Genomic DNA, 14,445 nt, shown 5'->3' on the forward strand with positions numbered 1-14,445 from the left:
TGAATGACTTTCCCCTGTATTCCAATGAAGGTATAAAAAATACAGCAACTGGTCAGAAAAACAAACGATTTTTCTCTTTTTTTTTACTGCACAATGTACATGTTTTCAACGGAACTGAAAGAACACAATGTTAGGTAGCAATGGGATAGCTCAATATTCAAATCCCCCCCACCCCAAAAAAAAAGAAAAGAATATATGCCAGTGATAGGATAGACATTTTGATCAAGTGAGAATGAGAAAACGAACATATTGAAAATGAATGCTTGTAACTTCAGTGACAATTAGGGCTGTAATACAGAAAAAAGGGGGAAAAATACATATACAATATTTTCCATTCATTTTAAAATTATTTTTTTCTTTATACAATATAAACCTCTGCATTACTACCAATTAAATTTAGAACACCTTTTCAAATAGTAATGATTGAATATTATTTTTACAGGTTTTATAATATTTATATATATATATATTTGTATATACATTAAGTCATTTAAATTAATCTCATACAAAAAGAGAAAAGTTTAGACTTTATTCCCTTCACAAAAGTGGGAAAAAAGGGGCAAAGTTACTCAAGCTTCTTACAATTGATCCTTTGAAATAAATGATTATTTCCTACATGCAAGTCACAACAGGTCACAGTCCATCCTTGTTTGCTCTTAACCGCAAATCCAAATACTGACAACAGACATTATTTTATTTTTTTTTTAATAAAAAAATGGGTTTCAGGGGCTTAACCTTCCTCAAACAAACATGGACCACCCTGCAACATTGGACCCTACCCAGACAGTTAGGCAAAGATCTTCAGGGTGTGCATTCAAACAGAAGACAGAGGAAGAGACGTGGATTCAACAAATCACTGGCTCTGAGCATATCATTGTCTTTGCTCTCAATGTCTTAGGGAGAAGTCTGAGAAGATGATGGCAGTCCACAGAGTTACATTTTTAGACAGAATGCCTTTTGGAATTTCTTCAGGAGCTCCAAGTATTTCCACCCAAGTGCAAATCCAGAACCAAAAGAGCTGGTGTCAAAATCTTTGTATTCAATTTTAAGTCCATTATAAGCTTGGGAAACTGCAGGACAAAAAAATAAACATGTTTAATCCATTAAGTATAGCATGCCCCCTTAAGCGCACACTCATCTTAGAGATTCAAAACTCAAAGCAGATCCCTGATTAAAGTGCACTCAGTAGCATGGGAGAGAGGAACGCAGCAAAACAGCCTTTTGGGAGCGTTACAACCAGACAAATCAATCTGGTTCACCTTCTGTGTCTTCAGTCAGAGCTGGGAAAGCATGATTGAATTCAAGGTTTGCTGTGCCCGGCTTCAGAAAACACACACACAGGAGAAGAGAACGAAGACAGGACCATAGCGGAAGGCCAGAAGGCCTATGAGAGTCTTTCAATGTAATAAAAATGCTTAAGATTGCAGCCCAAAAATAAATCTATGCTGTAGCTCTCTCTTACTTGGAGACAAATGCAGTTCAGATGACTAGAGAAATCTGATGAGACGAGTAATGGATGGTGCTGGTTTTTAGAATAAGTAATACTCATTTTCAGCCCAGTAATCTGACTCGCTTCGAGTTTCCGTACAGTCATGTCATGCTCCAACCACATGTCGCCTTGAAAGACAAACTTCAAGTGGGATGGTATATAAGAGCACAGAGAAGACTAAAGATATAAAATACTGTTCCAAATCTGTACCTCTCATCTGCTTCTAAGAATTGTGGTTTCATATTTTTAGGTTTTTTTTGTTAAACTAAGGCAGCAACTGTAGAGGGCAAAATTTCTGGAACATCTGCGGTGGTCTTCAATGTAACAAGTTGTAAAAGTGGAAATTAAACATTTTTGTGGTAGCATTAAATCAGTGATTATTTGTGTGTGTGTGGTTGCAAATATATGATCGAACGAAAGTATTACTTTCATTATCATTTCTTCCCCCAATGATACTATTTGTGTGTGTGTGTGTAGCACAAAGCCAGATATTGACAGTTTTGACAACAATAGTTTCCCTCTCCCTCACACTGTGTGCATATATAAAGCCATGTGTGTGTTTGTTGCTGGCCTTTCAGTGTCTATTTGTGTACCAGTGTTACTAGTATGTGTGTGCTTTAATATATGGCAAAAAGTGTGTGTGTATGTATGTGTATATGTGGCTCAGGAGGACATGCACTGGACATGGTCTGGCCCTCCATCTTCTTCGTCAGAGGAATCTGGCGAGCTCCAGGATTCGTCGGTGTCGCCCTCTCCTCCTTCCCCGCGCCGGGCCTGTAAGGGGCAAAGAATATTTTTGTTTTTACATTTCTATAGAGATCAGATCATACATAGAGAATAAGTTGTTTGGCAGATTTAAGAAAGTGTTATGAGGTTATTATTTTTTGGTTTTCCATTCTAGTTTGTCAAAAGCATCAGAGTAAGCTTTGGTTTAGTGTAAAATGTTTCGATTTGAGATATTAGTATATTTTGTAGCAGTATGTATCTTTGTAAGAACTGTGTAGGCTACACTACTGTCTCTAAATAATCTATGGTAATGCAACTTCAATTCACTGAAATTAGACGTTTAATTGAAAAAAAAAAAAAAAGGCATTTAATATAAACTATTGTGTTAAAAATATATATTTTTAAAACATGCTACTACTAATGTAAATGACTCACTCGCTGAGGTCTTCGGTTTCTCATGTGTCTCATCAGGAACCAGAGGAGCTGTGTGTCATACTGGTCACCATGACGAACACTGTCTTCATCACGCTCTCGCTTGTTCTTCTTCATTACCTGAGCAATCATGAGAACATGCGAAAGTTTTATGTACACTTGCTATTTATTAAAATATTTATTAGCTTTATAGAAGAGCAGCTCACCAAATATATATAAAGTTTAAAATGTTTAACTTAATTTTAAATATCTTTTCTCAAAAAGTGGTCTGGGTTAAACATTGTACACTGTGTACTAACCAGGCGTGATGCAACAAGCAATTTGTCGACACAATGGCATATTAACAGCCAATCAGAACATATCTGATGTGTATTATAGAAGTATGTGCATCAAAATTTTGGACCAATCAGATTTAATGATGGGCGGGGCTACACCACAGAAATAGAAAAGAAGTGATCAACAAAATATCTTGTTTTGAAAAAATTATGACTACATTTCCTTTCATATGGTGTTGGAAAGCCAGTTTTCAGATTATTCATGACAATCTGAAAACAGACATAATGAGAACCCAGATGATTAGTCATTAACCTGTTGATACGCAATCGACCGCACGCGGTAGTGACGTCACACTGCTTATATTTAATATATGATTTACTGTATATTAAATGTAATAATGTAAAAAATTACACATCGTTTTGAAGGTCTAAGGGTTCAACGTTGATATCAGAGATATCCGTTTCATGATAGCAATGCTCCAGAAACAGCAATTTTGTTATTTGTGCCAGGAGTACAAATGAAAACATGCAATATCATAATGGGACTTCATACCTTTATGAAAATACGGTCACCAGATGAATCAAGTTCGCCACACTTGGGTCAATTGTCATGACAAGCGTTCATTGAAAAACATCCAATAGCACTTTTTGTCCATAAAAGTGATACATCTGAGAAATATTGATATATTCTGCATTGTTTACATGAGATCTTGCCTGAAAAATTACCCTTCGTCATCGTTCTTGAACAAACTATGCAATCTGAGCAGCATTCATGTTGTAAAACTCTATATTTTCTTATATATTAGAGTCTCATAAACATAATGAGCCTGTCTCCAAAGACTATTTTTAAAAATGGGTTGTAGTTTTATTCATAATAGCCAAGCAGTGCAGTCAGATTTTGTGTCGTCTTGAAAGGCGGAGCCTTAATTTTACTCTGTACACCACCTGTGATTTTACAGAGAAAAAAAGCTTGCAGGAACCTCATTTTTTGTTAGATCATCTTCAGATTTGAAACATAACTTCTTTAGACTTATGGCTTTGAGAACACTGTATGTCTGGGTAGTCTTGGTACATTTATTATTGTTTTTTTTAGATTATAAAAACATATTCAGCACAAAATATTTCCATTACTATAAACTTCAGCTTCTCTAACTTTAAAAAAATAACAACTTATATTAATTCTGAAATAAAGCCCAAAGTGTCTACAACTGTGTCCATACCCCCGAAAGGTCCAGTAAATACAACCATTTAAGTTCAGGTATGTAATTTTCATGGTTTGTGCTGAAAAAGGAGGTGCGTATCAACAGGTTAAGCATGAAATTACTGAAAAAAAATAGAGAAATATGCATGCTACACATACAATATATGAATCTGACCTCATATTAAGGTTAATGATATTTGGTGTGGTGACCTTTTATGCAAGATATCAATGAACTATCATTATAAAAAAACTGTCAAGAGTCAGCAAAGAGAGAAATATGAACATTAAATGCCATGTGATATTCCGACTACTGTAAAAATAAATAAATAAAATAATATCCAGTGGGATCATATGTACCTCTTTAAGTCCCTTCAGTGCTGTGGGATTCTCAGCGGTCGGGGCCCACAGTTTCACATCATGGTCCAGACCACTTGTGGCCAAACCGGGGAGATGAGGATGAGGCTCTAGGCAGTTCACCTGAACAGAATTGTAGATGTGATATGTAGTATGCTTATCAGTTTGTAAACTGCTATGTTTCAACCCCAGCACAGTTTTGGAGATGTAACAGTGACAGTGGCTTACCACTCCTCCCCTGTCTCCCTCCATAAACTGTACCACACGGGCAGAGTTCTTGTCCCACAGGTAGATATGTCCACAGTCACTGCCACTGACAACAAACTCACTGCAAGGCCCATAGAAGTTAACTCCTTTCACTGGTGGAGCATTTTCCAATAGTTGAGGGGGAGAGAACGAGAGCGAGTAGGGAGACATTTATAGGAATGTTTTCCCAAAACTGAAATCTATGTCATCATTTACTCACCCTCAGGTTGTTCCAAACCTGCACGACTCTCTTTCTTTAGTGGAACATAAAATGAGATGTTGTGCAGAAACAAATTCAGTCACCATCACTTTCATTATATAGAAAAATAGATCGTCATGAGATTGTCGTTCTGCCAAACATCTTTTCTAGTCATACAGATTTGAAACAACATTAGAGTGAATAAATGCTGAAAGAATTTTACTATTTCGGGTTCAATACAAGTTAAGCTCAATTGACAGCATTTGTGGCATACTACTGATTACCACGAAAATCAATTTGGACTTCCTGAGAAACACTGTTGATAAACAAACTAAACTGCCAAAACAAGCACACCCCTCTCTTCAGTGCTCCTTTGGAAGCTACGCCCCTCAAATTAATGAACGTGTGATGGTTTTACGCACGCCAGCTCCAGACACTCACGACTCTCCTACTACTAAATCTAACATCACAACAACAGCATATATGGGTTCTGTGAAACATAGATACATTTGTTACCCACCTATCGAGAAGAAAAAGAACAACTTCTGCATCCGTCTTCAAGCCTTTTACCTCTAGGTCTTTCCACCGCTAAATAGCCTTTGCGATGTTGACGGGTCTCCTATCCCTCGACTTATCATAATCCTTCTTTTTTAGTTTAGATTCGTCTGACCTTTTTCTCTTGGTCTGTTTCTAACCCATTTGTCCTCCTTGGATTTTAGAAAGTTCGCATCAGCCAGATTTGCCGTCGCTCTTCAAATTAATTTCCCTCTCGCTTTGCCCCCACCCCCCATCCTGTGCATGCGCAAGGACCACCCCTGTTGCTGAATGGCTGGAGTAGTGTTGTGTGGATCGGTCTGATCCACTTTGTTTTTTCTCACACTTACAGAGCCAGGGCTGTGTACAAATGCTAGATTTTTTCAGCCCACCACAGAACAGACAGCTAGCAGACTGCGAGGAGATATTTGCAGAATTTAAAAAAAAAAAAAGTGTATTGGATTAGAATTACTGAGTGCACCTTTTTAGAGAAAAAAAAAAGATATAAATGATTCCAGTAAGGCACTTACAATGGAATTAATTTGGCCCAATCAGTCAACGTTAAAATACTTCAAAAGTATAGCCATAAGACAAACCATATGCATTTTTACATGATTTTAGTGATACAAACACTTACAACCTTTTCTGTGTAAAATTATAGCCAGTTTTACAACTTTGGTGCATGACAATGTAATGTCAACAAACCCTAAAATTACGATTCAAACAAAAATGTTATGATTTTTTTTTTTTGTGGTAAATCAATATTATGCCACAAATGCTGTCAATTGAGCTCAACTTGTATTGAACCCGGAATATTCCTTTAACGACTATAACCTGTATGCAAAATATTTTTACTGGCACTTCATATACACCACACATACTGCAATAATAATGGACAAATAATAACTATACAATGTTAAAGATCTCTTTAGCTGGTCTTTGCAATAAATTTAAATAAATAAATAAACTGCAGTACACGGTCTCAATTCATGAGAGCTAATGGTCTCATTTTTATACCTGTGAATTTGAGATGTGTGTACCTGTAGCATTGTTGCGGTGACCCTTGTATCTCCTGCGGTAATCTGCTCCATCACTGTGGCTGGAGTCAAAAAGGTAAATATCCTCATCATTGTAACTTGTCAGCAGCTCTGAAAGACAGTTAAACCATGACTTGAGATGGAAACTCAGAGGTTAAATAAGTGATACTGTCATGACAGTCAAGCTGAATAAATTTTTAGATAACCAGGTTTCTGCTAAATGAGTGTATACAAACAATTAGCAGAATTTTCAGGTAAGGTTGACATTTACATGGACTCGTCGGATGTGCACAAATCATGTAAGTGACATTTCGCATTCGAAATGGGGAATTTCACCAAACGGTGAGTAGTTTGCATCCCTGCAACCCCACACACATCAAATATTGCTAGAACAAGTCATGTAATTGGTCATTTTTTTTTAATCAGAGCCATGCAAACCATACAAGTCCCTATTTAAGCCTTGCATTACCATGCATTTTTGGTGATTGGATCGCTATCGGATAGCACTTGATCATATTAAATGATAGGTATAAACGCACCCAAGACACACAGTGATCGAATCGTAATCGAATCACTGAAACCACACTCTGAGGTAGTCAGGGATGGATTTCCCAATAATTTCCCCATTGGAATATACAGGTCAAAACCCCACCTGCTCACATCTCATTCCAGTTTTCTAATCACTATGTGGCTCACGGTGACACTTACGTGAAACCAGGCCTCCCTTGGAGAGATTAAAAGATTTCAAATTATAAGCATATTTCGTCCTTACAAATCACAGAAAGCGAGATGAATATTTTTTTTATTTGCTTCGGCAACCCGAAATTTTGCTTTGACAGCTGACAAAAATGTTTAAATGAAGAAAAAACTCTTGACCATCATAGTGAAGAAAAACATTTTAAAATTCGCTAAAAGACCGAATTTTCTGTTACCACAGCCTCTGATGTTATAATATGCAAGTAGTGTTTTTCATTTTGCACGGGTAACTTTGATCGGATCTCTATATGATCACAATGGGGACGCATTTGACTGCAAGTTGCAAATGTTACTGCATTTCATATCCAGATCCGGATAAGAAACACATGTTAATGTAAGGTGTAAATGGGGCCTAAGAGTCACGATCTTAGGCTACATTAAGAGTGTGTTACCTGTGCCATCATGGCTGTATACTAAACAGGTGATATTTGTTTTGGACTCGCTGGACACCAAGTGAGAGGGACAAAACTTCTTTAGCACTCCATTATTATCGTTTTCATTGATCTTTCTCTGGTCATAGATCCTAACACATATAAAGGCAAGAAGAGAGAGAAACAGTGAGTGATGCAGGCTGACAGTGTGATGATTAAACTTCAGATTGTCAGTGAATGCGTTTGTCTCACCTGACATATTGGTCTCTCCCACCCACAGCAAAGTGGTGTGTGTTGGCTGGGTTCACAAAGATGGTATACAGCCCCACCTTTTTTTCACCTTCCTTTACCACCACCAGTTTGCTGAGAGATTGAAAATATAAATTTTCTCTACAGCAGCATATACATTCACTGAGGACTTTTTTACGACTACTATTGCCCTAATAAAGTGCCCGAGGTGGCCGCCTGCTGTTGTAGCCTATCCGTCTCTTGGTTCAATGTGTTGTGCATTCCGAGATGCTATTCTGCTCTCTACAATTGAACAGAGTTACCGTAGCCTTACAGTCAGCTCAAACCAGTCTGGCCATTCCCTTTTGAAAATCCGAGATCACATTTTTTCTGTCATTCTGATGGTTGATGTTAACATTAACGGTGTAGCTCTTGACCCGTAACTAAGTGATTTCATGGGGAAAAATTGTATCTCAGTGATTTGGACTATGCCATGATAGTAGGTTCTACATGGGCTGGTATTTCTATAACTGTTGATCAACTGGGATTTTCAGACACAACAATCTCTAGTTTACTCAGAATGGTGACAAAAACAAAATACATCTATTGAGTGGCAGTTCTGCGGATGGAAACGCCTTGTTGATGAGAGAGGTCAACGGAGAAAGATCAGACTGGTTCGAGCTGACAGAAAGGCTACAGTAACTCAAATAACCAATATGTACAGTTGTAGAGAGCAGAATAGCATCTCAGAATGCACAACACATCAAACCTAGAGTCGGATGGGCTACAACAGCAGAAGACCACGTTGGTCACTTTATTGTAACCATAGTGTTCCAAATATACTGCTCAGTGAATGTATAATGTTGTGACAAAATGTGACAGTTTTCTAACCATTATAAGCATAATTTAAAACAATCAATTAGCACTCAGTTAGTTGTTGCTCATACAACATATATTGGAAGTTTGAAAACTACAGCTTTTGAGTAAGCCATTTAAGCCATGAGACCTGTGACAAAGCTTCCACTGACTCATCTAGCTGCTGACACAATTATTTCTAGGTTATCTAATCCCTGCCCATGTTAACTTGTGTCACTCCACTATTCTCTTCCTCTGGAAATCTTGAGGATGTTTGTGACACTTGTGACACAGATTTCCACTTACGTGGCAGGTCTGTCTAAACGCAGGTCAATACCGAACACTACTGCGTCTTCGCCAGCAGAAAGGAAAGAGCAGGGAGAGTCTGGTTCCAGCGCAAGCTAAGACAGCAAGAAACACATCATGCATTCACGAGATTTGTTTTATTGTGATTTTTTGATACATTACTTATAAAAAAAGGAAACTGTTGCTATAAACCAACAAAACTGATATTCTAGATAAATTTGTTCCACGTTTACATATTTATGTTCACAATTTAAAACAGAATCATACCTTATGTGCTGCACCTTTGTGCTGGGCCACTCTTTTGGTGTTTTTGCAACGTTGTGTGGCAGAAAGCTCAGCCACTCTGATCTGTCCATCACGGGCACACATGGCTAATGTGGAGTCACCACTGTGTGGGAGGAACTTTGCCTGGGGAAAGAATAAAAGAGTGAAGAGAATGCACCAATTTAAAATTGTAACCTTTTAGTAACACAAACTTTAAATTTTAAAAGCTTCTACTGAACATTTGAATCTAAAATGTCAAAAGAGATTAACTAGGTTGATTTATTTCAGTAGTGTTCAACACAAAAAAAGAAGGTTTCTCTCCAACAATATATTAACCTACATAATTATAGAACTGTGCCATTACAATCACATATTGCGATTATATTTCTTACAAAACTGTATCAATCCTTTAGATCCTAGAATCAATATATATTTGTGTGTGCATTCATATAATTTCCAACAGTTTAACTGATGAAGCAGCAGATTCTCTTAAATATGCAATCTCTGAAAATGGCATTTCTCAGTGCAGTAAGAGCCCTGTCGAAATGGAAAAAAGTGAAGCAGTTCACTCTCTTGCGCATGTTTGGGATCATTTACATTTCAATACAATTAAGATATCATAATGCATAGCAAAGTTTAAAATCTTGAGGTAGATTAAAATACTCATCCATCCATCCATCCATCGTCAACCGCTTATCCTGTGTACAGGGTCGCGGGGGGCTGGAGCCTATCCCAGCTAACATTGGGCGAAAGGCGGGGGACACCCTGGACAGGTCGCCAGTCCATCGCAGGGCCACACATAGACAGACATACACTCACACTCACTTTCACATCCACATCCACACCTAGGGCAATTTTTTTGGAGACACCAATTAACCTAGCCTGCATGTCTTTTGGATGGTGGGAGGAAGCCGGAGTACCCGGAGAGAACCCACGCAGACACGGGGAGAACACGCAAACTCCACACAGAAAGGCCGGGGCAACCAGGGTTTGAATCCACGACCTTCTTGCTGTGAGGCGACAATGCTAACCGCTGCACCACCGTGCCGCCCTTAAAATGTACTGTCAATAAACACTGCTAAACTGGATTTACTACTCAAAATGAATGGAAATTTTAAAAAAATGTCAAACTACCCAAAGCCTAAGAGACATAGATGATTGCAGAGCATGCTTTTTTGGCTTGTTTGGATTTCAATTTCATATGCCCAAAATGCATACAGTCAAACGAGAGCCTGTCAAAGTATACTTCATTTGACTCCGCACATACACAGGCGGTTGGCGCATGCATGCTATGCCTGCTATGAGATACTGGACTATTTCTCCTCAGGAGTTTAGACACATCTTGATATTCCTTCACACTCAATTTATCCAAATGCAGATATCTCCTGACCTCACACACGTGATCTTGACGTGTCCATCTACTGTTGTTATTTTTTCCCTTGCCTCTTGATGTTTACCTGTAATTACATCTTCTAGCTCTTCGTGACAGCAACAATTCAAATGTGAATGTTGCCACCATGTGGACCCACTAATTAGTGCAAATAACCCCAGGCGCATGCTCATTCTGCGCGTTCAAATACACGTGGTTAGAAAAATCAGGCTGTGCAAGTTCAGTGCTTGAGAACACCGAAGAATACTTTGGGTTTAAGGCAATCATGAGCTGAGCTTCCTCACCTGAAAGACATTGCTCTTATGGCCGCTGTCAAACTCTAGCTCTGCCCTTCTGCGTGCCCAATCCCAGATCACCACACGGAGGTCGTCACTGGCAGAAGCCAGACGGGTGCCAGAGGGGTTAAAGTGGAGGGTGTTCACGCAGCCCGTGTGTCTCTCCAGGCGCCCCTGCAGTTCCAGCCTCTGCACGAGACCCCGCGCCCCACACACACCCTTCACAAACTGCCGTGAGTCACGGCCAATCTCTCGGGCACGCAGCGAGGGGACCGCACGCCACGAAGGGCGACTCAGGTCACAAAGGTCTGCTCCCAACCATGCCTCCATGGTTTGCTCATCTTCTCCCTCTACCTCCTCTTCCTCTTCATCATCATCATCGTCCGAACTGGATGAGTGATGTGTGGCTCCCTCGCTGGGTCGGTTCCTCTTCCTGGAGGATCTACTTCCTTCATCTTTTCCCCTCTCTCTCTGCCCTCCTCCTTCACTCTCTCTCTCTCTGTCTTCCGTTAAAGAGAACAACCCACTGCCATCCATGCTGTCAGTGTCCTCATCTTCTCCAGGCCCTTGCTTCTGTTCAGAGTCTTCCATCAGCCTGTCCTGACCACCCTCACCTCCCTCTGGCGCTGAACTTAGATTTGCTGTCAAGAGAAAATTTGAACAATTGGTGGAGCACTGTTCACACACATGTGCACTCTTCAAAAACAGATTGCCATTATGTGTTTACATAGTCACATAAACGCCGTTCTCCAGAAGAACCCAAAGTATTTTAAACCGCTTTCTCTTAATCCCTTAAACGGCATAAAGAAATCTGCATTCTCTTTTACATGACGTTTCACAACACAGCTTTCTGCAAAAACCATTTTTTTGTTAAGTGCATGAAAACATATTGTCGGTTACTATTCCAATCATTACAACAACAATTCACTGAACTATCACATGTGAAAGGATTCTGTATTTGGGTCTTTACCTAACTTTGTGCTGGAATGGGCCTCTGGCACTGCAGATTCATCGGTCTCCCCTCTTCCTTCTCCAGGTTCAGGGTTATCAGAACCATCTGGTAAAATAAGTCCCAGAATAGATAGCAAACATAATGGGAAAAGCAGCTAGTACTTAAAGGTGGGGTATGTGATTTGCAAAACGGCCGGCAGATTTTGAAAATACACAACTCTAATGTCCTACCTTCTCTCCTCCAACGCTGGCCCTGACTCCACCCATTCGAAAAACATGGACGCGCAATCATGCACGAGCGAAAACTCAGATGCGCAGTGTTCTAGCAGTGTTCTAGACTCACTAGTCAAACAGTGCATTCACCTGTCAGACAATTTTTCAGAGCAAATTGTTGACACAGCAGGAGGAGGGGGTCGCATACCACTCTTGAAAGGTGTAGAGCTGATTTTCTCATAACTGTAAAAAAAAAAAAAAGAACATCGCCAGCCCTGGCGTCTGTACAGCGGTCTTCTATTCAAAACAGGATTCATAGAAATGTGGAACAACCCCACTAGCACTATAAAAGCTCTATTCTCCATACATAAATACAATCGCTTCCTGTTACTGGGTCACGAGCTTGGAGTATGCGCACGAACGGGACACGCGCGCCAGGGTGGTGGGGGGAAGGCATGGTACGACCGTTTGATTGACACATGTTCTGTCCAATGATTCTAGATGGTCTTGAAAATGATTGGCTGGAGTTTTTCGAGTCCTGCCCGTTCCACAGATGATTCAATTGCTTAATTTTCATTTCAGTGCTTCTAATTTACAGCCAGTAAGTGGGTTAGGAATAGGATTTCAAGTTATTTTGAAAAAATGGTCAAAAAAGAAAATCACATACCCCACCTTTAATAAAGGGGACATTAAGACAACAATGTGCAAATAATAAATAAAAAACAAAGCGATTTGCTATCTCACCATTTGGGACACTGGCTTTACCATCTGTATCGCTCATTCTGTCAGATGGTATCCTCTAACAGAAGAGACCCTGGAGAAACAAAACTGAAGATATATGTTACACGAATAGGCAATTTCTATCTTAAAGACAAAAGTTTCACTAGCATCCAAGATAAACAATTTTTTCAAGATGTTTAATCGAAATGCATGCATTCAGTTTGATCAACACAAATTAAGATCTGCAACAGTACTGTCATTTTGACACATTTCAAATTTGCTGACATCCCAAACTGACCTAACCAGTGAGCTGACAAAATCCCAGACATCCACTAATGATGGCAAAAATAAGTTGATTCATTGCTGGCACGATGAACTGCCCTAGTCGGAATCCCACCCATGGCATTACCTTGTACAGTAACAACTGCAAAGGACCTCTAGTTAGCAACTTGGAACTGTTTGTGCATTGGTGGCAATACAACATAACATCTTGGCAGTGCGCAGTAAACTGGCTGCGACTAGCTAGTTTGCTAACTAATCTTAGCATTGCTTTTGTGGCATTACCCTGGTCAAAAATAGAAAAGCTGCTGGCTAGTTTTGCATGCTCACACGGCTCAGTAGGTTGCCAAGCAAGTTGTGGCTCTTCAGTGAACAAAGAGAAAGATATTCCCAAGATTGTAAGGTCGTTCCAACAAGTAAATGTAAAGTAAAATAGTTTAATGTGTCATGCGCTTATTGTGTCAATTATTGCGGTGTTATGAGTCCTGTCGCAAGCTGTCAACAATGTAAACATTGTCCGTGGCGAGAAAATGGAGAGCTAAATAGCGAGCAATGTTACCTCTACTGTAGGCCCAAAGTGTCCGCACTAGTTAATCCTCTGCGCAGATTTTCCCGTCTTTCACCTGCGACTCACACGCACACCACATCAGTGAGAAGTGTCCTCAACCTACTCACTGACGATCCAAAATCTCCCGCAGTTTAAGGTCACGTTTGTGGCTGTGCCCGTGCCCACAGTGTTTATGTTTTGACAGATCTGCTTCGTTAGCACTTCTGTTTTTTTCCTTTCCCTTTCCTTTTTTCTCTGTTTCTTTTTCCGGCAAAGACGATCGTTCTCCGGAAGTGGGTCTGGGTTCAGTAACAAAGCGGCTCTTTAATAGAGCGGACCGGAGAAAAGATTATGTTATGGCTAAAAATACACCCCTACAAAGCCAATGGAACTTTTGATCTTAATACTAATGATGAACATGCAATATATGCGACGGATTTATATATTTGTAAGACAAACACACACACACACACACACACACATATACATACACATATATATATATATATATATATATATATATATATATATATATATATATATATATACACACACACACACACACACACACACACACACACACACACACACACACACACACACATTTGGACATTGTTTAATAATAACAATAACATTATTATTATTATTATTATTATACCAATTGCAATATATTTTTATAAAATATACACTGTCTCTTACTGCACTGGATAATAAAACTGCAGTTATTGATATTATCATTATTATTAACCATGAATAGACTAGCACTTGCCAGGCCTAATGCAAGTCGCTTTGAAAGA

General features: G+C 39.3%; 1 protein-coding gene across 2 annotated transcripts; it reads right to left on the reverse strand.

Annotated features, from left to right (window-relative positions):
* Nucleotides 1–13,915, reverse strand: dcaf8 (DDB1 and CUL4 associated factor 8). 2 transcript variants are annotated; one of them, XM_052134315.1, is made up of 13 exons: nucleotides 13,661–13,915; nucleotides 12,847–12,916; nucleotides 11,909–11,995; nucleotides 10,948–11,564; nucleotides 9,277–9,417; nucleotides 9,010–9,104; nucleotides 7,873–7,983; nucleotides 7,642–7,772; nucleotides 6,497–6,604; nucleotides 4,706–4,836; nucleotides 4,481–4,600; nucleotides 2,651–2,767; nucleotides 1–2,263 (listed from the first exon to the last, which is right to left on the reverse strand). In XM_052134315.1, exons 2-13 carry the CDS (start codon nucleotides 12,881–12,883, stop codon nucleotides 2,153–2,155), a joined length of 1,806 nt encoding a protein of 601 aa, XP_051990275.1. In that variant the 5' UTR covers nucleotides 12,884–12,916; nucleotides 13,661–13,915; the 3' UTR covers nucleotides 1–2,152. The 2 variants fall into 2 exon arrangements, with proteins under 2 accessions (XP_051990275.1, XP_051990274.1); XM_052134314.1 differs by having other exon boundaries at nucleotides 10,948–11,579.
* Nucleotides 13,916–14,445: the final 530 nt, after the last annotated feature.

Source organism: Xyrauchen texanus, chromosome 9 (genome assembly GCF_025860055.1).
Source record: "Xyrauchen texanus isolate HMW12.3.18 chromosome 9, RBS_HiC_50CHRs, whole genome shotgun sequence".
Taxonomy (NCBI): Eukaryota; Metazoa; Chordata; class Actinopteri; order Cypriniformes; family Catostomidae; genus Xyrauchen; species Xyrauchen texanus.

Excerpts from the sequence above, each read along its gene's own strand:
- dcaf8 (XM_052134314.1), bottom strand. The coding sequence starts at position 12,883 with ATGAGCGATACAGATGGTAAAGCCAGTGTCCCAAATG. Across the intron at positions 9,418-10,947 it reads ATAAGAGCAATGTCTTTCAG|GCAAAGTTCCTCCCACACAG; the intron begins GTGAGGAAGCTC and ends TTCTTTCCCCAG. Across the intron at positions 4,837-6,496 it reads TCACCGCAACAATGCTACAG|TGAAAGGAGTTAACTTCTAT; the intron begins GTACACACATCT and ends ATGCTCCACCAG.